This window comes from Tachyglossus aculeatus (genome assembly GCF_015852505.1).
Source record: "Tachyglossus aculeatus isolate mTacAcu1 chromosome 12 unlocalized genomic scaffold, mTacAcu1.pri SUPER_6_unloc_1, whole genome shotgun sequence".
In the NCBI taxonomy this organism is placed as follows: Eukaryota; Metazoa; Chordata; class Mammalia; order Monotremata; family Tachyglossidae; genus Tachyglossus; species Tachyglossus aculeatus.
Window position 1 is genome coordinate 19461693 of NW_024044828.1, and position 22426 is coordinate 19484118.

Consider the following 22426-nt stretch of genomic DNA (forward strand, 5'->3'; position numbering starts at 1 on the left):
ATTCTAATAATATAATAATAATGATGGCATTTATTAAGCACTTACTATGTGCAAAGCACTGTTCTAATAATATAATAATAATGATGGCATTTATTAAGTGCTTACTATGTGCAAAGCACTGTTTTTAGCACTGGGGAAGTTAGAAGGTGATCAGGTTGTCCCACAGGGGGTTCACAGTCACAGATGAGGGAACTGAGGCAGAGAGAAGTGAAGTGACTTTCCCAAAGTCACACAGCTGACAATTGGCAGAGCCGGGATTTGAACCCATGACCTCCTACTCCAAAGCCCGGGCTCTTTCCACTGAGCCATGCTGCTTCTTCTAAGCGCTGGCACTGTTCTAAAAGTGCTGGAGTTAAAGCCACAGTCCCTGGCCTTGAGGAGCTCCTAGTCTAATGGGGGCAACCCTAAACCTAATTTGACGAATGGACCTCAGCTGAAGAGTGACAGTTGGGTAGATACCAATGTCAAAGGCGAGTCAACAGATTCCAGCAGAGCTGGGGTGACTGGAAGGGGGGCACCAATCAATCAATCGTATTTATTGAGCGCTTACTGTGTGCAGAGCACTGTACTAAGCGCTTGGGAAGTCCAAGTTGGCAACATCTAGAGACGGTCCCTACCCAACAGTGGGCTCACAGTCTAGAAGGGGGAGATGGAGAACAAAACCAAACATACTAACAAAATAAAATAAATAGAATAGATATGTACAAGTAAAATAAATAAATAAATAGGAGGGAGTTAATGGGGGGACCATTCTGAAGGTGCTGCTGGCATGGGGGGCCCCCTCTTACATGGGTGGTCCCACCCCTGCCCGCCTTGATGCCAGCCTCCCGGGGTGAACGCTCTCTTGCCTGGAGCTGGCTCGGGGGTCGGGGGCGAATCTGTCTGGCCAGTGGCCAGACTGTGACCAGCAGGATCTCTGCGTCCAGGCCCCAAGGGCTGGCTGGCTGGCTTTCTATCAATCAATCAATCAATCAATCAATTGTATTTATTGAGCGCTTACTGTGTGCAGAGCACTGTACTAAGCGCTTGGAAAATACAAGTTGGCAACATATAGAAACAGTCATCATCAATCATCAATCGTATTTATTGAGCGCTTACTATGTGCAGAGCACTGTACTAAGCGCTTGGGAAGTACAAATTGGCAACATCTAGAGACAGTCCCTACCCAACAGTGGGCTCACAGTCTAAAAGGGGGAGACAGAGAACAAAACCAAACATACTAACAAAATAAAATGAATAGAATAGATATGTACAAGTAAAATAAATAGAGTAATAAATATGTACAAACATACATACATATATACAGGTGCCGTGGGGAAGGGAAGGAGGTAAGATGAGGGGTTTGGAGAGGGGGACAAGGGGGAGAGGAAGGAAGGGCCTGAGTGTGGGAAGGCCTCCTGGAGGAGGTGAGCTCTCAATAGGGCCTTGAAGGGAGGAAGAGAGCTAGCTTGGCGGATGGGCAGAGGGAGGGCATTCCAGGCCCGGGGGATGACGTGGGCCGGGGGTCGACTGTGAGCCCACTGTTGGGTAGGGACCGTCTCTAGATGTTGCCAACTTGTACTTCCCAAGCGCTTGGTACAGTCCTCTGCACACAGTAAGCGCTCAATAAATACGATTGAATGAATGGGTGGGAAGGCTGGTTCCCAGAGGCTAACCCCCTTCCCCCGGGGGCGGCTCTCCCACAGCTGCAGGAGCTGCTGGACGGCGCGGACGAGGTCCTGAAGCTGTGCCCACCAGGGTCGCCGGCTGCAGGGAGGCTGCAAGGGAAACAGCAGGCCGTGGTGCGGAGTTGGGAGGCTCTCAGGCTCCGGGTTCAGCGGCGCCGGAGCCAGCTGGAGCAGGCCTGCCGGCTCGCCCACTTCCTCTCAGAGGTGAGGGCCAGACACATTGTCCCAAGAGTGATAATAATGATGGCTCCAGTGGCTACCCATCAATCTGCGCATCAGGCAGAAACTCCTCACCCTGGGCTTCAAGGCTGTCCATCCCCTGGTCCCCTCCTCCCTCACCTCCCTTCTGTCCTTCTCCAGCCCAGCCCGCACCCTCCGCTCCTCCGCCGCTAATCTCCTCACCGTACCTCGTTCTTGCCTGTCCCGCCATCGACCCCCGGCCCACGTCATCCCCCGGGCCTGAAATGCCCCCAATCCCTCTGCCCATCCGCCAAGCTAGCTCTCTTCCTCCCTTCAAGGCCCTGCTGAGAGCTCACCTCCTCCAGGAGGCCTTCCCAGACTGAGCCCCTTCCTTCCTCTCCCCCTCATCCCCCTCTCCATCCCCCCATCTTACCTCCTTCCCTTCCCCACAGCACCTGTATATATGTATAGATTTTTGTACATATTTATTACTCTATTTATTTATTTATTTTATTTGTACATATCTATTCTATTTATTTTATTTTGTTAGTATGTTTGGTTTTGTTCTCTTTCTCCCCCTTTTAGACTGTGAGCCCACTGTTGGGTAGGGACTGTCTCTATAAGTTGCCAATTTGTACTTCCCAAGCGCTTAGTACAGTGCTCTGCACATAGTAAGCGCTCAATAAATACGATTGATTGATTGATTACTCTATTTATTTATTTACTTGTACATATCTATTCTATTTATTTTATTCTGTTAGTATGTTTGGTTTTGTTCTCTGTCTCCCCCTTTAGACTGTGAGCCCACTGTTGGGTAGGGACTGTCTCTATATGTTGCCAATTTGTACTTCCCAAGCGCTTAGTACAGTGCTCTGCACACAGTAAGAGCTCAATAAATACGATTGATGATGATGATGATGGCATTTATTAAGCGCTTACTACGTGCAGAGCACTGTTGCCCTGTGGGCACCTCTCCCCAACCCTTGTCCATCTCCCCGGCCTGGACTCTAGGTGAGGGATTACTCGTCGTGGGCCGCCGGAGTCAGGAGAGAGATCCAGGCGGAGGAGACCACCCGGGACCCCGGCAGTAGCTCGCTGAGGCTGAGCGCCCACCAACAACTCCGGGCCCAGCTGGAGGCCCGGGACGAGGCCTTCCGGGCGGCCGCCCTCCACGGGGAGAAGTTGCTGCAGGAGGAAGATGCCCCCATCCCAGAGGTGCCTCGCTGCCCCACTGTCTTTGTCCGCTCCACATCCCAGGCCCACCCCACCCTCGCCCCCATTCGCCCCCATATCCCCACATTCATTCACTCAATCGTATTTATTGAGCGCTTACTGTGTTCAGAGCACTGGACTAAGCGCTTGGGTAGCACAAGTCGGCAACATAGAGACAGCCCCTACTCTGCCCCCCATCCTGCCCAGGTTCCTCTCTGTGCCCACTTTTACCCAGCGCTGGGGCCGAGCCCGGGCTTTGGAGTCAGAGGTCCTGGATTTGAATCCCGGCTCCGCCACTTGTCTGCTGTCTGACCTTGGGTAAGTCACTTAACTTCTCGGAGCCTCAGTTCCCTCATCTGTAAAATGGGGATTAAGACTGTGAGCCCCAAGTGAGACAATTTGATCACCTTGTATCCCCCCGGCGCTTAGAACAGTGGTCTGCACATAGTAAGCGCTTAACAAATGCCATCATTATTATCACATGGAAAAAAATAATGGCACTTGTTAAGCATTTACAAGCTGGGGTGGATACAAGCAAATCGAGTTGGATACAGTCCCTGTCCCCCAAGGGGCTCACGGTCTTAATACCCACTTTACAGATGAGGTAAGTGAGGCCCAGAGAAGTTAAGTGACTCGCTCAAGATCATACAATAATGATGGTATTTATTAAGTGCTTACTATGTGCAAAGCACTCTTCTAAGCGCTGGGGAAGTTACAAGGTGATCAGGTTGTCCCACGGGGGGCTCACAGTCTTAATCCCCATTTTCCAGAAAAGGGAACTGAGGCCCAGAGAAGTGAAGTGACTTGCCCCAAGTCACCCAGCTGACAAGTGGCGGAGCCAGGATTTGAACCCATGACCTCTGACTCCAAAGCTCAGGCTCTTTTCACTGAGCCACGCTGCTTCTATAGGAGACACAATCTCGGCTCAGTTTCTCCAGAGTCTCACAGAGACAGATAATCCTCCCACTGTGTTTCCCAAAAATCAAACCTGCCCTGGATGAGGCTGCGGCGATCATTTATAATATAATTTGCAGACACACACACAGAAGTGCTGTGGGTCTGAGGATGGGGCGAATAGGAAATGCCCTGTCCCCTCTCAAGTGCTTAGTGCGGTGCCCTCTGTACCCTGTAAGTGCTCAGTAAATGCCACTGATAGGATTTGGGGCTTCAGGTAAACGGTCCCCACTCTTCGTGCCCCTGCCAACTTCCTCCAACCCCCCTAGATCCAGGAGAAGTTACAGTTGCTTCAAGAGGAGCAAAGCCAGGTGTTCCAAGCCTGGAAACTGAAGCAGGATTGGCTGGAGGCAATGCACCGGGAACAGCTCTTCCGCCGGGATTTGGATCACCTGGATAAGATCCTCACGGCCCAGGAGGTAGCTCTTTTCCTACCCACCTGGGGCACCTCTTTTCCCTTCCCTAGTTGGGGCCTTCTCCTCTTTCCTCCTCAGAGAGTTCACGGGCAGGGAGCTTTCTAGGGCTGCCCTCCTTCAGCCTGGTGGGTCCCTCCATCCCCCCAGGGTGCCCTCTGGGCCTCCCCTGCTTTCTTTCCTGGTGTGGGTGGGCCAGGGAGAGACTGGCCCTTGGCTCTGTCCCCCGAGCCGCTCTCCCTGGGTTGGGTGGGGACAGGTTTCTCTGAAGACCGGTGCCCTGGGAGGCTCAGTGGAGGCCGTGGAGCAGCTGATCCGCAAGCACGAAGCTTTCCAGAAACTGCTGGCGGCGCAGGACGAGAAGGTGACTGCTGGGGGGAGGCCCAGGACTGAGTTCATCACCACTCATCCATCCATCCATCCACCTATCCATCCATCCATCCATCCATCCACCTATCCATCCATCCACCTATCCATCCATCCACTCATCCATCCATCCACCTATCCATCCATCCATCCACCCACCCACCTATCCATCCATCCATCCACCTATCCATCCATCCATCCACCTATCCATCCATCCATCCATCCATTCATCCACCTACCTATTCATTCATCCACTCATTCAATCAATCATATTTATTGAGCCTGCTGTGGGGAGGCCCAGGACCGAGTTCATCACCACTCATCCATCCACCTATCCATCCATCCATCCACCTACCTATTCATTCACTCATTCAATCAATCGTATTTATTGAGCGCTTACTGTGTGCAGAGCACTGTACTAAGCGCTTGGGAAGTCCACCACTCATCCATCCATCCACCTATCCATCCATCCACCTATCCATCCACCCACCCACCTACCTATTCATTCATCCACTCATTCAATCAATCATATTTATTGAGCCTGCTGTGGGGAGGCCCAGGACCGAGTTCATCACCACTCATCCATCCACCTATCCATCCATCCACCTACCTATTCATTCATTCAATCAATCAATCATATTTATTGAGCGCTTACTGTGTGCAGAGCACTGTACTAAGCGCTTGGGAAGTCCAAGTTGACAACATGTAGAGACGGTCCCTCCCTACCCAACAGCGGGCTCACAGTCTAGAAGGGGAAGACAGACAACAAAACAAAACAAATTAACAAAATAAAATAAATAGACTAGTAAATATGTACAAGTAAAATAAATAGAGTAATAAATCTGTATAAACATCTATACAGGTGCTGTGGGGAGGGGAAGGAGGTAGGGCGGAGGGGATGGGGAGAGGAAGGAGGGGGCTCAGTCCATCCATCCATCCATCTATCATTCGGGGACAGGAGAGTCCAGGAAATGCCAGGGTCAAGTGGGAGTGGGAGAGGAAGTGATGAGGAGGTGGGAAAGGAGGTGAAAAAGTGGGTGGAGACTGTAAACTCGAGGACAGGGATTGCGTCTACCAAAGCTATTGTGTCGTCCTGTCCCGAGTGCTTAGTACAGTGCTCTGCACACAGACGACACGATACGTAACACTGATTGCCTAATAGGGGAGGAATGTGTCTGTTTACTGTTGTATTGTAGTCTCCCAAGTGCTAGTCCAGTGCTCTGCACACAGTAAGCGCTCAATAAATACGATTGAATGAAGCGGTGGGCGAGTGGGTGAGGATAAGGAAGAAGATCACCATCATCATCAATCGTATTTATTGAGCGCTTACTGTGTGCAGAGCACTGTACTAAGCGCTTGGGAAGTCCAAGTTGGCAACATCTAGAGACAGTCCCTACCCAACAGTGGGCTCACAGTCTAAAAGGGGGAGACAAAGAACGAAACCAAACATACTAACAAAATAAAATAAATAGAATAGATATGTACAAGTAAAATAGAGTAATAAATCTGTACAAACATATGCTCAGCAAATAGCCATGAGGCTGAAGATGTTCTAAACTGTTGTGTGTTCTCTGCCCCGCCCTCTCCACACTCTTCCCACCCCGCGTTTCCTAGGGTTTCAACTTTTTAAAATTGCACTCCATCAATCCTAATTACTTCCCCCGCCTGCTGCCCCCCTCATCCAAAGTTTAATAATTCCTCCTCCTCTTTGGTGTTTACGCCTTGCTCACGCTGGCTCACTGTCACCAGGCCTGCCACCCTTTAATCATCCCTGAAACAAGCTGCCCGGCTCTGCTGCCTCGGTTTCTCTTTCCTCCTCCTCCCCTCAGTCCATCTTCCTCCGGTGGTTCCTGTTCTCCCCTACGAGACTGAAAGCTTCTGGAGGGGTGGGGCAGAGGGGGCGAGGGCAGCAGGCCCACCCAGAAGGGAGGGCAGGGTAACCAGCTCTCTGGTAACTAGGGTAATCTTCCCACTCTCTCTACCCAGCGCTTAGAACAGCGCTTTGCACATAATAAGCGCTTAATAAATGCCATTATTATTATTATTATTATATCATTATTATCCCCTGGGAGGCAGCCTGGCTCAGTGATAAGAGCACGGGCTTGGGAGTCGGTTATGGGTTCTAATCCCAGCTCCGCCACATGTCAGCTGTGTGACTTTGGACAAGTCACTTCACTTCTCTGGGCCTCTGTTACCTCATCTGTAAAATGGGGGTTAAGACTGTGAGCTCCACATGGGACAACCTGATTCATTCATTCAATCGTATTTATTGAGCGCTTACTGTGTGCAGAGCACTGTACTAAGCACTTGGGAAATACAAGTTGGCAACACATAGAGACGGTCCCTACCCAACAGTGGGCTCACAGTCTAGAAGGGGGAGACAGACAACAAAACAAAACATATTAACAAAATAAGATAAATAGAATAGATATGTACAAGTAAAATAGAGTAATAAATATGTACGAACATATTCATTCAGTCGTATTGAGCGCTTACTGTGTGCAGAGCACTGTACTAAGCGCTTGGGAAGTACAAGTTGGCAACGTATAGAGACGGTCCCTACCCAACAACGGGCTCACAGTCTAGAGGGGGGAGACAGATAACAAAACAAAACATGTGGACAGGTGTCAAGTCATCAGAATAAATAGAAGTAAAGCTAGATGCACATCATTAACAAAATAAATAGAATAGTAAATATGTACAAGTAAAATAGAGTAATAAATCTGTACAAACATATATACAGGTGCTGTGGGGAGGGGAAGGAGGTATACACGTGTATACAGGCACATCTACTTGTTTATATATGCACGTATAGGTATATATGCGCACATATATGCACGTATTATGAAGATGATGATGGTAATTGTTAAGCGCTTACTATGTGCCAAGCATTGTTCTAAGCACTGGGGTACGGTAATCAGGTTGAACCTGATCACCTTGTAACCTCCCCAGCGCTTAGAACAGTGCTTGTGCATAGTAAGCGCTTAACAAATGCCATCATTATTATTATTGTTGCGGGGGATAGAGGCAGGTGGATGGGTGGGCCGGTTCGGAGTGGCTCTAATCCAGGCCCCGAGGAGACTGCCCCATCCAGATCCGATCAAAACACCCACAGAGCCAGGCCAACCAGCTTTGGGGGTAGAAAAGAGACTGTGTGTGTGTTTTATAATAATAATAAAGGCATTTATTAAGCACTTACTATGTGCAAAGCACTGTTCTAAGCGCTGGGGAGGTTACAAGGTGATCAGGTTGTCCCATGGTGGGGGGGGCTCACAGTCTTCATCCCCATTTTACAGATGAGGTAACTGAGGCACAGAGAAGTGACTTGCCCCAAAGTCACCCAGCTGACGATTGGCGGAGCTGGGATTTGAACCCGTGACCTCTGACTCCAAAGCCCGGGCTCTTTCCACTGAGCCACGCTGCTTTTATGCTTCTGTTTCCGGCGGGGGCAGGAAAACCCCCACTTGCAGCCCCCAAGGTGGTCACCCCCACGGCCCCTGGAGCTGCTGGCCGTATCTTGGTCCCCGCAGGAGACGGCCCTCCGGGAGCAGGCGGAGCCCCTGAAGGGAGCCGGGGTGCAGGAGCTGCTGAGCTCGGTGCTGGCCCGGCGTCAGAGGGTCAAGGAACTGGCCCGGACCCGAGGGGAGGCCCTGGGCACCGCCCTGCTGCTGGCCAGCTTCACCCGGGACGTGGCCGAGGTGAGGGCAGCGGGTGCCGGCGGTCCCCGGCGGTCTGGGGCGGGGAGCGGCCTCCTCCCGGGCTCACCGCCTGCCGATCCCCGGGGCCAGGCCGAGGACTGGATCCGGGAGAGGGCCCAGCAGCTGGAGGAGCCCGGCCCTCGGGGCCCCAACACCCTGCGGGACAGGCTGAAGCGGCTGAAGAAACACCAGGCCTTCGAGGCCGAAGTCGGAGCCCACCAGGAGGTCATGACCCGCGTAATCGAGGTAAGGGCCTGGCCTTCACCGTGGGCGGCCCCGGACTGGGCCGGGGGAGCCGGGAGAACCCCCCAAACCTCACCCACCGGCCCGTCCTGCAGAAGGGAGAGGCCCTGCTGGCCCAGGAGCACCCCGGCTCCCGGGACGTCAGGCTGAAGCAGCGGGCCCTGCAGCAGCGTTGGCAGCAGCTGAAGGAGGCCGTGGCCGCCCGGGGCAGAGAACTGGAGGACAAAAGGGACTTCCTTGAGTTTCTGCAACGCGTGGACCAGGTGGAGGCCTGGATCCGGGAGAAGGTGGGGGCTGCCGGCTGGGTCGCCCACCCCCCAGAAGGAAGGGAGGAAGCTGGCAGAGGAGAGGCCCTGGATCCCTGTCCCTTCATCTTCACATCCTTCCCTCCCCATGCCCCCCCCCGCCCCCAATTCATTCAATCTATTTATTGATCGCTTACTGTGTGCACCGCACTGTACTAAGCGCTGGGGAAGTCCAAGCTGGCAACATCTAGAGACGGTCCCTACCCAACAGTGGGCTCACAGTCTAGAAGGGGAAGACAGACAACAAAACAAAATAAGATAAATAGAATAGATATGTACAAGTAAAATAAATAGAGTAATAAATATGTACAAACATATTAGTAAGTCATATTGAGCGCTTACTGTGTGCAGAGCACTGTACTAAGCGCTGGGGAAGTCCAAGCTGGCAACATCTAGAGACGGTCCCTACCCACCAACGGGCTCACAGTCTAGAAACTAGACTGTCTAGACTAGACAGAAATTAGTCTAGAAATTAGCACAGTCTGTCCTAATCCTCCTCGACCTCTGTCCTAATCCTCCTCGACCTCTCAGCTGCCTTTGACACTGTGGACCACCCCCTTCTCCTCAACACGTTATCTGACCTTGGCTTCACAGACTCCGTCCTCTCCTGGTTCTCCTCTTATCTCTCCGGTCGTTCTTTCTCAGTCTCTTTTGCAGGCTCCTCCTCCCCCTCCCATCCTCTTACTGTGGGGGTTCCCCAAGGTTCAGTGCTTGGTCCCCTTCTGTTCTCAATCTACACTCACTCCCTTGGTGACCTCATTCGCTCCCACGGCTTCAACTATCATCTCTACGCTGATGAAAACCAGATCTCCATCTCTGCCCCTGCTCTCTCCCCCTCCCTCCAGGCTCGCATCTCCTCCTGCCTTCAGGACATCTCCATCTGGATGTCCGCCCGCCACCTAAAGCTCAACATGTCGAAGACTGAGCTCCTTGTCTTCCCTCCCAAACCTTGTCCTCTCCCTGACTTTCCCATCTCTGTTGACGGCACTACCATCCTTCCCGTCTCACAAGCCTGCAACCTTGGTGTCATCCTCGACTCCGCTCTCTCATTCACCCCTCACATCCAAGCCGTTACCAAAACCTGCCGGTCTCAGCTCCGCAACATTGCCAAGATCCGCCCTTTCCTCTCCATCCCAACAGCTACCCTGCTCATTCAAGCTCTCATCCTATCCCGTCTGGACTACTGCATCAGCCTCCTCTCTGATCTCCCGTCCTCGTGTCTCTCCCCACTTCAATCCATACTTCATGCTGCTGCCCGGATTGTCTTTGTCCAGAAACGCTCTGAGCATATCACTCCCCTCCTCAAAAATCTCCAGTGGCTACCGATCAATCTGCGCATCAGGCAGAAACTCCTCACCCTGGGCTTCCAGGCTGTCCATCCCCTGGCCCCTTCCTACCTCACCTCCCTTCTGTCCTTCTCCAGCGCAGCCCGCCCCCTCCGCTCCTCCACCACTAATCTCCTCACTGTACCTCACTCTCGCCTGTCCCGCCATCGACCCCCGGCCCACGTCATCCCCCGGGCCTGGAATGCCCTCCCTCTGCCCCTCCGCCAAGCTAGCTCTCTTCCTCCCTTCAAGGCCCTGCTGAGAGCTCACCTCCTCCAGGAGGCCTTCCCAGACTGAGCCCCTTCTTTCCTCTCCTCCTCGTCCCCCTCTCCATCCCCCCGTCTTACCTCCTTCCCTTCCCCACAGCACCTGTATATATGTATATATGGTTGTACATATTTATTACTCTATTTATTTATTTATTTATTTATTTATTTATTTATTTTACTTGTACATTTCTATCCTACTTATTTTATTTTGTTGGTATGTTTGGTTCTGTTCTCTGTCTCCCCCTTTTAGACTGTGAGCCCACTGTTGGGTAGGGACTGTCTCTATGTGATGCCAATTTGTACTTCCCAAGCGCTTAGTACAGTGCTCTGCACATAGTAAGCGCTCAATAAATACGATTGATTGATTGATTGATTAGAAAGGGGAGACGGACAACAAAACAAAACATGTGGACAGGTGTCAAGTCATCAGAATAAATAGAAATAAAGCTAGATGCACATCACTAACAAAATAAATAGAATAGTAAATATGGACAAGTAAAATCAATAGAGTAATAAATCTGTACAAACGTCTATACAGGCGCAGTGGGGAGGGGAAGGAGGTAGGGATTCAATCTATTTATTGAGCGCTTACCCTGTGCAGACGCGCTTGGGAGAGTACATTGCAACAATAAACAGATACGTCCCTTGCCCACAACGAGCTTACAGTTTGAGGGGGTGGGGAGGAGAGACGGACATTAATAGAGATGGGAAAAGCAGCTTGGCTTAGTGGAAAGAGCCCAGGCTTGGGAGTCAGAGGTCGTGGGTTCTAATCCCAGCTCCGCCACTTGTCTGCTCCGTGACCTTGGGCAAGACACTTCACTTCTCTGGGCCTCAGTTACCTCATCTGTAAAATGGGGATGAAGACTGTGAGCCCCACTTGGGGCAACCTGATGACCCTGTAGCTACCCCAGTGCTTAGAACAGTGCTTCATACATAGTAAGCGCTTAGCAAATACCATTGTTATTAATAGAGATAAATAAATGGCAATCAATCAATCGTATTTATTGAGCACTTACTGTGTGCAGAGCACTGTACTAAGCGCTTGGGAAGTACAAGTTGGCAACAAATAGAGACAGTCCCTACCCAACAGTGCGCTCACAGTCTAAAAGGGGGAAATGGCAGGTATGGAAATAAGCGCTGTGGGGCTGGGAGTGGGGGGAGAACAAAGGGAGGAAGTCAGGACAATGCAGAAGGGAGTGGGAGAAGAGGAAATCACATCCTCCCCATCCCTACATCCTCACATGCTCCCCTCTCCCCTTTTCCCAATGCCCCCCATCCCCACGTCCCTGCATTCCCACATCCCCCAGTCCCCATTTCCCTACATGATAATAATAATTATTATGGCATTTGTTAAGCACTTACTATGTGCTAAGCACTGTTTTAAGCGCTGGGGTAGATACAGGATAGTCGGGTTGCCCCAGGTGGGGCTCACACTTTTAATTCCCATTTTACAGAGGAGGTAACTGGGGGCCAGAGAAGTGAAGTGGCTTGCCCAAGGCCACACAGCAGACAAGGGCAGAGGCGGGATTAGAATTAGACTACATCCTTGTGTCCCCCACTCCATACCTCGGGGGGGGAGCCCGGGGTCCCAGCCAAGGGGGAGGCGAAGCGTGGGGCTGATTGGCAAGTCTGCCCCAAGCCCCCTCCGCCCCCCAGGAAGTGATGGTGAGCGTGGGAGACCTGGGCCGAGACTACGAGCACTGCCTGCAGCTCAGCAAGAGGCTGGGCGAGTTCCGCGGAGCCTCCTTGGGGGTAAGAGGGGCACCAACCACTGGGCCAGGCGCCAACTCCACTCCAGCCCGCCGATGCCAGGGCTCAGCCTGGCAGGGCCCCCAGAGATGGAGGCGGAAGGGGGATGCAGGGGGACCCCAGCTGGGCAGTGGGAAGGCGGGCAGATGAGGGCCCAGGAATGGGGGCGAGGGCCTCAGTGCCCCCCTTCTCACCCTTCTTCCCCTGCCAGGAGACAGTGGACGATGCCCACATTGGGCACATCAACGCGCTGGCCCAGAGGCTCCAGAGCCGGGACCCTGAGGAGATCAAGACGGTTTTCCAGCGACGGAAGCAGCTCAATGAGAGGTCAGTTCCGCCAGGCCCGGGCCCTGGGGACAACTAGAGGGCCAGAGACCCGGGAGCACTTGGCAGGCCTCCCCCTAATAATAGCGACAGGGCATTTGTGAAACACTTACTGTGCCAAGCACTGTAATAATAATAATAATGATGGCATTTGTTAAGCGCTTACTATGTGCCAAGCACTATTCTAAGCACTGGGGGGGATACAAGGCGATCAGTTTGTCCCATGTGGGGCTCACAGTCTTCATCCCCATTTTACAGATGAGGTCAAGTGAAGTGAAGTGAAGTGATTTGCCCAAAGTCACCCAGCTGACAAGTGGCAGAGCCGGGATTTGAACCCATGACCTCTGACTCCAAAGCCCGGGCTCTTTCCACTGAACCACGCTGCTTCTCTGTACTAAGCACTGGGGGAGATACAAGATGATCAGGTCAAACACAGTCCCTGTACCACTCCGGGCTCACAGTCTAAGCAGGAGGGAGAAACACACATTCATTCAGTCATATTTATTGAGCACCTCCTGTTGCAGAGCACTGTACTAAGTGCTTGGAAAGTCCAATTCGGCAACAGATAGAGATGGTCCCAACGCAACAACGGGCTCACAGTCTAGAAGGGGGAGACAGACAATGAAGACAGACAAGTAGACAGGCATCAATAGCATCAATATAAATAAAATAGAATTATAGATGTATACACATGATTAATAAATAGAATAATAAATCCAGCGCTTAGAACAGTGCTCTGCACATAGTAAGCGCTTAACAAATGCCATCATTATTATTATTATTAAAGTATGTACATATATACAAAAGTGCTGTGGGTTGGGCAGGGGGGTAGAGCAGAGGGAGGGAGTGGGGGCGATATTTTGTTAACATGTTTGGTTTTGTTCTCCGTCTCCCCCTTCTAGACTGTGAGCCCACTGTTGGGTAGGGACCGTCTCTATATGTTGCCAACTTGTACTTCCCAAGCGCTTAGTACAGTGCTCTGCACACAGTAAGCGCTCAATAAATACGATTGATTGATTGAGGAACACGTCTTTCCCCTGGCCTGGAATGCCCTCCTCCACACATCCGCCAAGTTAGCTCTCTTCCTCCCTTCAAAGCCCTACTGAGAGCTCACCTCCTCCAGGAGGCCTTCCCACGCTGAGCCCCCTTTTTCCTCTCCTCCTCCCCATCCCCCCCGCCCTCCCTCCTTCCCCTCCCCACAGCACCTGTACAGATGTTTATACAGATTTATTACTCTATTTTACTTGTACATATTTACTATTCTATTTCTTTTGTTAATGATGTGCATATAGCTTTAATTCTATCTGTTCCGACGATTTTGACCCCAGTTTCCATGTTTCATTTTGTTGTCCGTCTTCCCCTTCTAGACTGTTGTTGGGTAGGGACTGTCTCTATACGTTGCCGACTTGTACTTCCCAAGCGCTTAGTACAGTGCTCTGCACACAGTAAGCGCTCAATAAATATGATTGATTGATTGAATGAGTGGATGAATAAATACGATTGAATGAATAAATACGATTGAATGAATAAATACGATTGAGTGAATGAATGAATGAGCAGAGGAAAAGGGGGGCTCAGTCTGGGAAGGCCTCCTGGAGGAGGTGAGCTTTCAGTAGGGCTTCGAAGCGGGGAAGTGTGCTAGTTTGGCGGATGTGAGGAGGGAGGGCCTTCCAATCACCATTTTACAGATGAGGGAAACTGAGGCCCAGAGAAGTTATGCATCCCAGGTCATTGCAGCAGGCAAGTGATGGAGCTGGGATCAGAACCAGCTTTTCCCACTAGGCAACACTGCTTTCCTCTCCCTCTTCACCCTGACTCTACCCAGGGAAGCAATGTGGCTCAGTGGAAAGAGCCCGGGCTTTGGAGTCAGAGGTCAGGGGTTCAAATCCCGGCTCTGCCACTTGTCAGCTGTGTGCCTTTCACTTCTCTGGGCCTCAGTTCCCTCATCTGTCAAATGGGGATGAAGACTGTGAGCCCCCGGTGGGGCAACCTGATGGCCTTGTAACCTCCCCAGCATTTAGAACAGTGCTTTGCACATAGTAAGCGTTTAATAAATGCCATCATTATTATTATTACCCTCTCCCGTCCCTGGCAGGTGGAGCAGTTTCTACGGCAGCCTCCTGCAGTACCAGCGGCAGCTGGAGGGTGCCCTGGAGATCCACGCCCTGGCCCGGGAGCTGAGCGATGTCATAGAAAGGATTGGGGAGAAGGTAAAGGCGAGGGCGGAAGGGGCCGGGGCCACTGGCAGGAGAACTGATTCTCCCAAATGAGATGATGAAGTGCCCTTCAGCCCCCTCCCTCCAGCCCGGTGCCAGGGTGGAAGGAGGGGCACCAATGGTGACCCTAGTCCTGTCTCTCCGGGGGCTGTGCAGAGCACCCTGCTGCAGGCCCCGGGCTCCGGGAAAGACCTGGATGGAGTCGAGAGGCTGCTGAGGAGACATGAGGAGCTGGAGAGGGAAATCAGCATCATCCAGGCCCAGATGGAGGTGCCAACCCGGGCGGGTGGGATGGGGCTGGGCGAGGCACAGGCCCTCCCTCACTTCCTCCTCTTCCTATTTCCCCCGCCCCGGCTTAGGGGCAGAGGGAAATCAGCATCATCCAGGCCCAGATGGAGGTGCCAACCCGGGCGGGTGGGATGGGGCTGGGCGAGGCACAGACCCTCCCTCACTTCCTCCTCTTCCTATTTTCCCCCTGGGCTAGGGGCAGAGGGAAATCAGCATCATCCAGGCCCAGGCGGACGTGCCAGCCTGGCGGGCAGGATGGGGAGTGGGGCGTAAATCCTTCCCCACCCCTCCTGTCCCCAGTGGGTTGTGGGGGGTGGCAGGACCAGGTTTGGGCTCCACGCCTCGGCCCCCCCTCCCCGTGACAGGGACTGATCGGGGCCTCTCTGTGCAGCCCCTGGAACAGGAGGTGGTTCGCCTGGGCCAGAGGAGCCCGGGCTCAGCCCGCAGCCTCGCCAGCAAACAGAGGGAGATGGCGGACAGCTGGCGTAACCTCCAGGCCCAGCTCAAGCTCAGGTGTGTCTGCCTTCTCCTCCGCTTCCCCCTCCTCGCTTCTCACCAATTCTTCCCTCGGCCTCCAATCTCCCGCTCTTCCCGATTTCCCCTTCTCCCCCTTGGCTTCCATTTTTTTAAAAAAATAGCATTTGTTAAGCACTTACTATGTGCCTCCAATCTCTGGCTCTTCCCGATTTCCCCTTCTCCCCCTTGGCTTCCATTTTTTTAAAAAATAGCATTTGTTAAGCGCTTACTATGTGCCTCCAATCTCTGGCTCTTCCCGATTTCCCCTTCTCCCCCTTGGCTTCCATTTTTTTTAAAAAATAGCATTTGTTAAGCACTTACTATGTGCCTCCAATCTCCGGCTCTTGCTGAGTTCCCCTTCTCCCCCTTGGCTTCCATTTGAAAAAAAAAATAGCATTTGTTAAGTGCTTACTAAGCACGAGGGTAGATACCAGCTAACAATAATAATGTTGCCAATTTGTACTTCCCAAGCGCTTAGTACAGTGCTCTGCACACAGTAGGCATTCAATGAATACGACTGAATAATAATGATGGTATTTGTTAAGCACTTACTATGTGCAAAGCACTGTTCTAAGTGCTGGGGGGATACAAGGTGATCAGATTGTCCCAGATGGGGCTCACAGTCTCAATCCCCATTTTACAGATGAGGGAACTGAGGCCCAGAGAAGTGAAGCAACTTGCCCAAAGTCACACAGCTGACAAGCGGCAGAGCTGGGATTAGAACCCATAACCTCTGACTCCCAAGCCCGGGCTCTTAATAATAATAATAATAATAATAATAATAATAATAATGGCATTTGTTAAGCACTTACTATGTGCAAAGCACTGTTCTAAGTGCTGGGGAGGATACAAGGTGATTACATTGTCCCTCATGGGGCTCACAGTCTTCATCCCCTTCTTGAATAGAGAAGCAGTGTGGTTCGGTGGAAAGAGCCCGGGCTTTGGAGTCAGAGGTCATGGGTTCAAATCGCAGCTCTGCCAACTGTCAGCTATGTGACTTTGGGCAAGTCACTTCACTTCTCTGTGCCTCAGTTCCCTCATCTGTAAAATGGGGATTAAAACTGTGAGCCCCCTATGGGACAACCGGATCACCTTGTAACCTCCCCAGCACTTAGAACATAGTAAGTGCTTAACAAATACCATCATTATTATTACTATCCCCATTTTACAGATGAGGTAACTGAGGCCCAGAGAAGTTAAGTGACTTGCCCAAGGTCACACAGCTGACAATTGGCGGAGATGGGATTTGAACCCATGAACTCTGACTTCCAAGCCCGGGCTCTTTCCATTGAGCCACGCGTTGGACCCAATCCCTGGCCCACGTGGGGCTCACAATCTTAGTCCCCGTTTTCCTGATGAGGTCACTGAGGCCCAGAGAAGTGAGGTGACTTCCCCAAGGTCCCCCAGCAGACAAGTGGCAGGGCTGGGATTAGAACCCAGGTCCTGACACCCAGGCTCGTGTTCTATCGTGTTCTTTTATATATATGTATATATATGTATGTATATATGGTTGTACATATTTATTACTCTATTTATTTATTTATTTATTTTACTTGTACATTTCTATCCTATTTATTTTATTTTGTTGGTATGTTTGGTTCTGTTCTCTGTCTCCCCCTTTTAGACTGTGAGCCCACTGTTGGGTAGGGACTGTCTCTATGTGTTGCCAATTTGTACTTCCCAAGCGCTTAGTCCAGTGCTCTGCACATAGTAAGCGCTCAGTAAATACGATTGATTGATTGATTGATTTTAGACTGTGAGCCCACTGTTGGGTAGGGACTGTCTCTACATGTTGCCAATTTGTACTTCCCAAGCGCTTAGTACAGTGCTCTGCACGTAATAAGCGCTCAATAAATACGATTGATGATGATGATGATCCTCTGGGCCACGCTGTTTCTTGCTGCTTCCTATTCCCCACTCCCGCCTCCTCCCTTGTCCCCCTCACCCCTCCATCGTGGGCCGGGGCACCCTGAAGGACGGAGGGTCGGGGGGCACCTCGGTGGGAATGGCAGGCGGCTGGGGAGGCGAGGGCAGGGGAGCTGGAGCGGCGTTTGAGTGACGGTGCCCGTGGGCAGGCGGGAGAAACTGGGAGCCGCTCACCAGCTGCAGAAATTCCAGACGGAGCTGCAGGCCGTGCTGGGCTGGGCACGGGGGCTCCGGCCCAGCCTGGAGTCGGCCGCTCTTCCCGGAAGCTCCGCCGAAGCTCACAGCCTCCTGGAGGAGCACCAGGAATACAAGGTTGGCACCCCGGCTCACCCAGTGCCCCTGCCCCGCGCTGGCCCTCCTGCTCTTTTCATTCATTCAGTTGTATTTATTGAGCGCTTACTGCGTGCAGAGCACTGGACTGAGCACTTGGAAAGTCTAGTTCGGCAACAGATGGAGACGATCCCTACCCAGTAACGGGCTCGCGGTCTAGAAGGGGGAGACAGACAACAAAACAAAACAAGTAGATGGGCGTCAATACCATCAAAATAGAACTGTAGCTATATACATTCCTGTATATATGTGGGAGACAGACAACAAAACTAAACAAGTAGATGGGCGTCAATACCATCAAAATAGAACTGTAGCTATATACATTCCTGTATATATGTATATATGTGGGAGACAGACAACAAAACAAAACAAGTAGATAGGCGTCAATACCATCAAAATAGAATTGTAGCTATATACATTCCTGTATATATGTATTTATGTGGGAGACAGACAACAAAACAAGTAGATAGGTGTCAATACTATCAAAATAGAATCGTTGCTATATACATTCCTGTATATATGTGGGAGACAGACAACAAAACAAAATAAGTAGAGAGGCGTCAATACCATCAAAATAGAATTGTAGCTATATACATTCCTGTATATATGTATATATGTGGGAGACAGACAACAAAACAAAACAAGTAGGCATCAATACCATCAAAATAGAATTGTAGCTATATACATTCCTGTATCTATGTATATATGTGGGAGACAGACAACAAAACAAAACAAGTAGATAGGCATCAATACCATCAAAATAGAACTGTAGCTATATACATTCCTGTATATATGTATATATGTGGGAGACAGACAACAAAACAAAACAAGTAGATAGGCATCGATACCATCAAAATAGAATTGTAGCTATATACATTCCTGTATATATGTTTGTACATATTTATTACTCTATTTTACTTGTACATATTCTATTCATTTTATTTTGTTAATATGTTTTGTTGTCTGTCTCCCCCTTCTAGACTGTGAGCCCGCTGTTGGGTAGGGACCGTCTCTATATGTTGCCAACTTGTACTTCCCAAGCGCTTAGTCCAGTGCTCTGCAGTATGCGCTCAATAAATACGATTGAATGAATGAATGAACCCACATCATTAATAAAATAGAGTAGTAAATATGTACAAATATACACCAGTGCTGTGGGGAGGGGAAGGGGGGAGGGCAGAGGGAGGGAGTAAGGGTGATGAGGAGGGGAGGAGGAGCTGAGGAAAAGTGGGGGCTCAGTGTGGGAAGGCCTCCTGGAGGAGGTGAGCTCCCTGTAGGGCTTTGAAGCGGGGAAGAGAGCTAGTTTGGTGGATGTGTGGATGGAGGGAATTCTAAGGGTGTGGCCCAGGGGTCGACGGCAGGACAGGCAAGAACAAGGCCCAGTGAGGAGGTGAGCGGCAGAGGAGCGGAGGGTGCGAGCTGGGATGGAGGAGAAAAGGAAGGTGAGGGAGGAGGGGGCGAGGTGATGGACAGCTTTGAAGCCAAGCTTCTCATCTTCTAGACTGTGAGCCCACTGTTGGGTAGGAACCATCTCTAGATGTTGCCAACTTGTACTTCCCAAGCGCTTAGTACAGTGCTCTGCACACAGTAAGTGCTCAATAAATACGATTGAATGAATGAATGAATGAATCTTCCCACATCTCCCTCCCCTGATGAATCTGGTCTCGCTCCCCATCCCACCCACCCCCCTTCCACTGAGCCTGGTCTCCTGCTCACCGCTCCTCCTTCGCAGACGGAGATCGGGACCCGGGCGGACAGCATCGCCTCGGTGCGCAGCACGGGGCAGCGGCTCCTGGGCGCCCGGCACCCCTCTGCCCCAGAAGTGTGCCGGGCGCTGGATGGCCTGGACCAGGAGCTGGCCCAGCTGGAGCGAGCCTGGCAGGCCCGCCAGCTGCGGCTCACGCAGGCCCGGGACCTGCAGGTGGGTACGCCTGGCGGCCCCTTCCAGAGCCCAGTCTGTGTTTGGGCCTCAGTTTCCCCATCACTACTCCGGGGAGGGTGACCCGACATCCGAGGCCGACTGTCCTCTCTGCTCTCTGCAGGCGTTCCTGAGCTTGGCGGAGCAGAGCGAGAGTTGGCTCGGCAGCAAGGAAGCCTTCCTGGCCGGCGAGGATCTAGAGGTCTGGCCTTTGGTGGTCGGGGGCCCGGGGGAGGGCGGGCAGCGCCCGCTGGTCAGTCAATCGATCCGGGATCTGGAGGTCCACCCCCTAACCGTTGTGGGGACCCAGGCCACCACCTTCCCACCTCCTCGGCCCGGAGCCAGGAAGGATTCCGGTGGCCAGTGTGACTATGGGGGAGCGGGGCAGGTCGAGGGCTCAGGCAGACCGTCCCGTCCTTCCCTTCCTCCCAGGACTCTCTGGCCAGGGTGGAGAACCTGCAGCGGAAACACGAGCAATTTGAGAAGGGGTTGGAGGCCCAGAATGAGACGCTGGATGCCATGGAGGCCCTTGCCCACAGCCTGCGCCAGGGCCACCACCCTGAAGCCCAGAGTGTCACCAGCAAGTGTCAGGCCGTGCTTGCCAGGTGTTTGGGCCCTGGAGGGGACGGTGCGGGAGGTGGTGCCTGGCAGCCAGGGTGGTGAAAGGCTGATCGTGGGCCCTCCGGCTGGCTCGCGGCCCCTGCTTCCATGCCCTTGACACACTTGCCCCCTCGCAGGAAGGAGAGGCTCCTGGAGAGCGCCCGCGCCCGCCGGGCTCAGCTGGAGGAGCTGCGGCTGCTGCAGTCGTTCCTGCGGGACTCCTACGAGGTCTGAGCCACAGCGGCCCTCTCCGGGGAAGAAGGAGGGAGGGTCTAGGTAGCCCCTGGGCCGGGCGGACGACAGTCAGACCGTCTCTCCAGGGGCCTGGGTCCCAAGCCCCCGTGTCTCGTCCTCGTCCAGATGGCCACCTGGCTGAGCGAGAAGAACCGCGTGGCGCTGGAAGGGAGCTGGCAGGACCCCAGCACCCTGCAGGCCCAGCTGCAGAAGCACCAGAGCTTCCAGGCCGAACTGGAAGCCAACGCAAACCGGCTCCAGGCTCTGAAAGCGGTAAGGACGCAGCATCGGGCCGGGCCGGGCTGTGGGGGGCTTCCGGACACTGGCGGCTGGGTCCCAGAAAAGGGGTGCCCCGGTCTCTCCGGCTGCAGGACGGGGAACACCTGCTCCAGGAGGGGCACTCCGTCTCCGAGCCCATCCAGGAACGGCTGCAGCAGCTGCAGGATCTCTGGGACCAACTTCTGGTCAACAGCCAGGAGAAGGGAACCAAGCTACAGGACGCCTGCAAGGTGCAGGGCCGGGGCCCGGGCGGACGGAGGGGCAGGGAAGGGGAGGTGGCCCCCGATAACTCCCCTTCCTCTCTTTCCGGCCTTCCTCTCCCCGCGATCAGGCCCTGCGTTTCCAGCGGAGTGTAGAGGAGGCAGAGCGCTGGCTGGAGGACATGGAGGCCCAGCTGCGGGCCCCGCTGGGCGGGCAGAGCCTGGCAGGAGTGGGCGAGCTGTTGGTGGCTCAGGGGGAGCTGGAGGCGGCAGTGGGAGGGCAGGCGGACCGGGTCCAGGAGCTGCTGGGGCAGGCGCAGGCCGCCCGCTCTGAACGCCACTTCCTGGCCGGGGAGATGGAGCAGCGGGCCCGGGGTCTGCTGCACAGGTGAGAGCAGGGTCAGGCTGCCCCCCGCCCCCCTGGCAGCCCCATCTTCTTTTTCCCCACGCCCCATCCTGTCCCTTTCCAAGCCTCACCCCTCCCAGCCAGCCTCCACCTGCCCCTTCCTCACCCTCATCAGCTCGCCATGTCCCGGGCACTGACAACTGTCTCGGTGCCAGGTATGAGAGCCTGAAGGAGCCCCTGCAGGAGCGGCGGGCGGCGCTGGAGGCACGGCTTTTGCTGTGCCAGTTCTTCCAGGAGGTGGACGATGAGCTGGCCTGGGTGCGGGAGAAGCTGCCCTCGGCCACGGCCCAGGACTACGGCCAGACGCTGAGTGCTGTGCAGTGCCTGCAGGAGAAGCATCAGGTGCCTTGGCCCGGGGGGCTCCGGGGTGGCATTTGTGGAGGGGGCGGGGGGCCTGGTCCACAGCTGCCAGCACCGGGTTGGAGAGAGAGCTGCCAGGAAGACTAGGATCGGTTCGGGGCCCGGGGCGGCACGTTTCTCTACAAGGACAGCTCAGAGGACTGTGGGAGGGAGGGCGACCCCCACAATACCCCCTTTCTTACGTCTTGGCGCCGGGGCCCACCCTCAATGCCGCCTCCTGGGTCCCCAGAACCTGGAGAACGAGATCGAGGGCCACGACGTGCTGATCCGGAAGGTGGTGAGCACAGGCCGCGGCCTGGCACACGGCGGGCACCCTGCAGCGGGCGAGGTGATGGCGCGGCTGCGGCAGCTGGAGGCGGCGGTGGACGGGCTGCGGGCCGAGGCGGGCAAGAGGCGGCGGAGGCTGCAGCAGGCCCATGAGGCCCAGGAGTTTCTGACGGAGGTGAGG

General features: G+C 53.3%; 1 protein-coding gene across 1 annotated transcript in view; it reads left to right on the forward strand.

Moving 5' to 3' along the window:
* Nucleotides 1-22426, forward strand: part of SPTBN5 (spectrin beta, non-erythrocytic 5) — an 80796-nt gene that overhangs the window by 48916 nt on the left and 9454 nt on the right. Inside the window, exons 38-59 of the mRNA XM_038741078.1 lie at nt 1686-1871; nt 2859-3062; nt 4283-4432; nt 4686-4790; nt 8323-8490; nt 8581-8736; nt 8829-9020; nt 12289-12384; nt 12593-12708; nt 14801-14915; nt 15078-15191; nt 15601-15722; nt 17801-17963; nt 19714-19902; nt 20024-20101; nt 20332-20504; nt 20637-20727; nt 20860-21006; nt 21105-21242; nt 21344-21600; nt 21774-21960; nt 22208-22420. Of these exons, the coding sequence (XP_038597006.1) occupies nt 1686-1871; nt 2859-3062; nt 4283-4432; nt 4686-4790; nt 8323-8490; nt 8581-8736; nt 8829-9020; nt 12289-12384; nt 12593-12708; nt 14801-14915; nt 15078-15191; nt 15601-15722; nt 17801-17963; nt 19714-19902; nt 20024-20101; nt 20332-20504; nt 20637-20727; nt 20860-21006; nt 21105-21242; nt 21344-21600; nt 21774-21960; nt 22208-22420 (3360 nt within the window). The remainder of the gene's footprint in view (nt 1-1685; nt 1872-2858; nt 3063-4282; nt 4433-4685; nt 4791-8322; nt 8491-8580; nt 8737-8828; nt 9021-12288; nt 12385-12592; nt 12709-14800; nt 14916-15077; nt 15192-15600; nt 15723-17800; nt 17964-19713; nt 19903-20023; nt 20102-20331; nt 20505-20636; nt 20728-20859; nt 21007-21104; nt 21243-21343; nt 21601-21773; nt 21961-22207; nt 22421-22426) is intronic.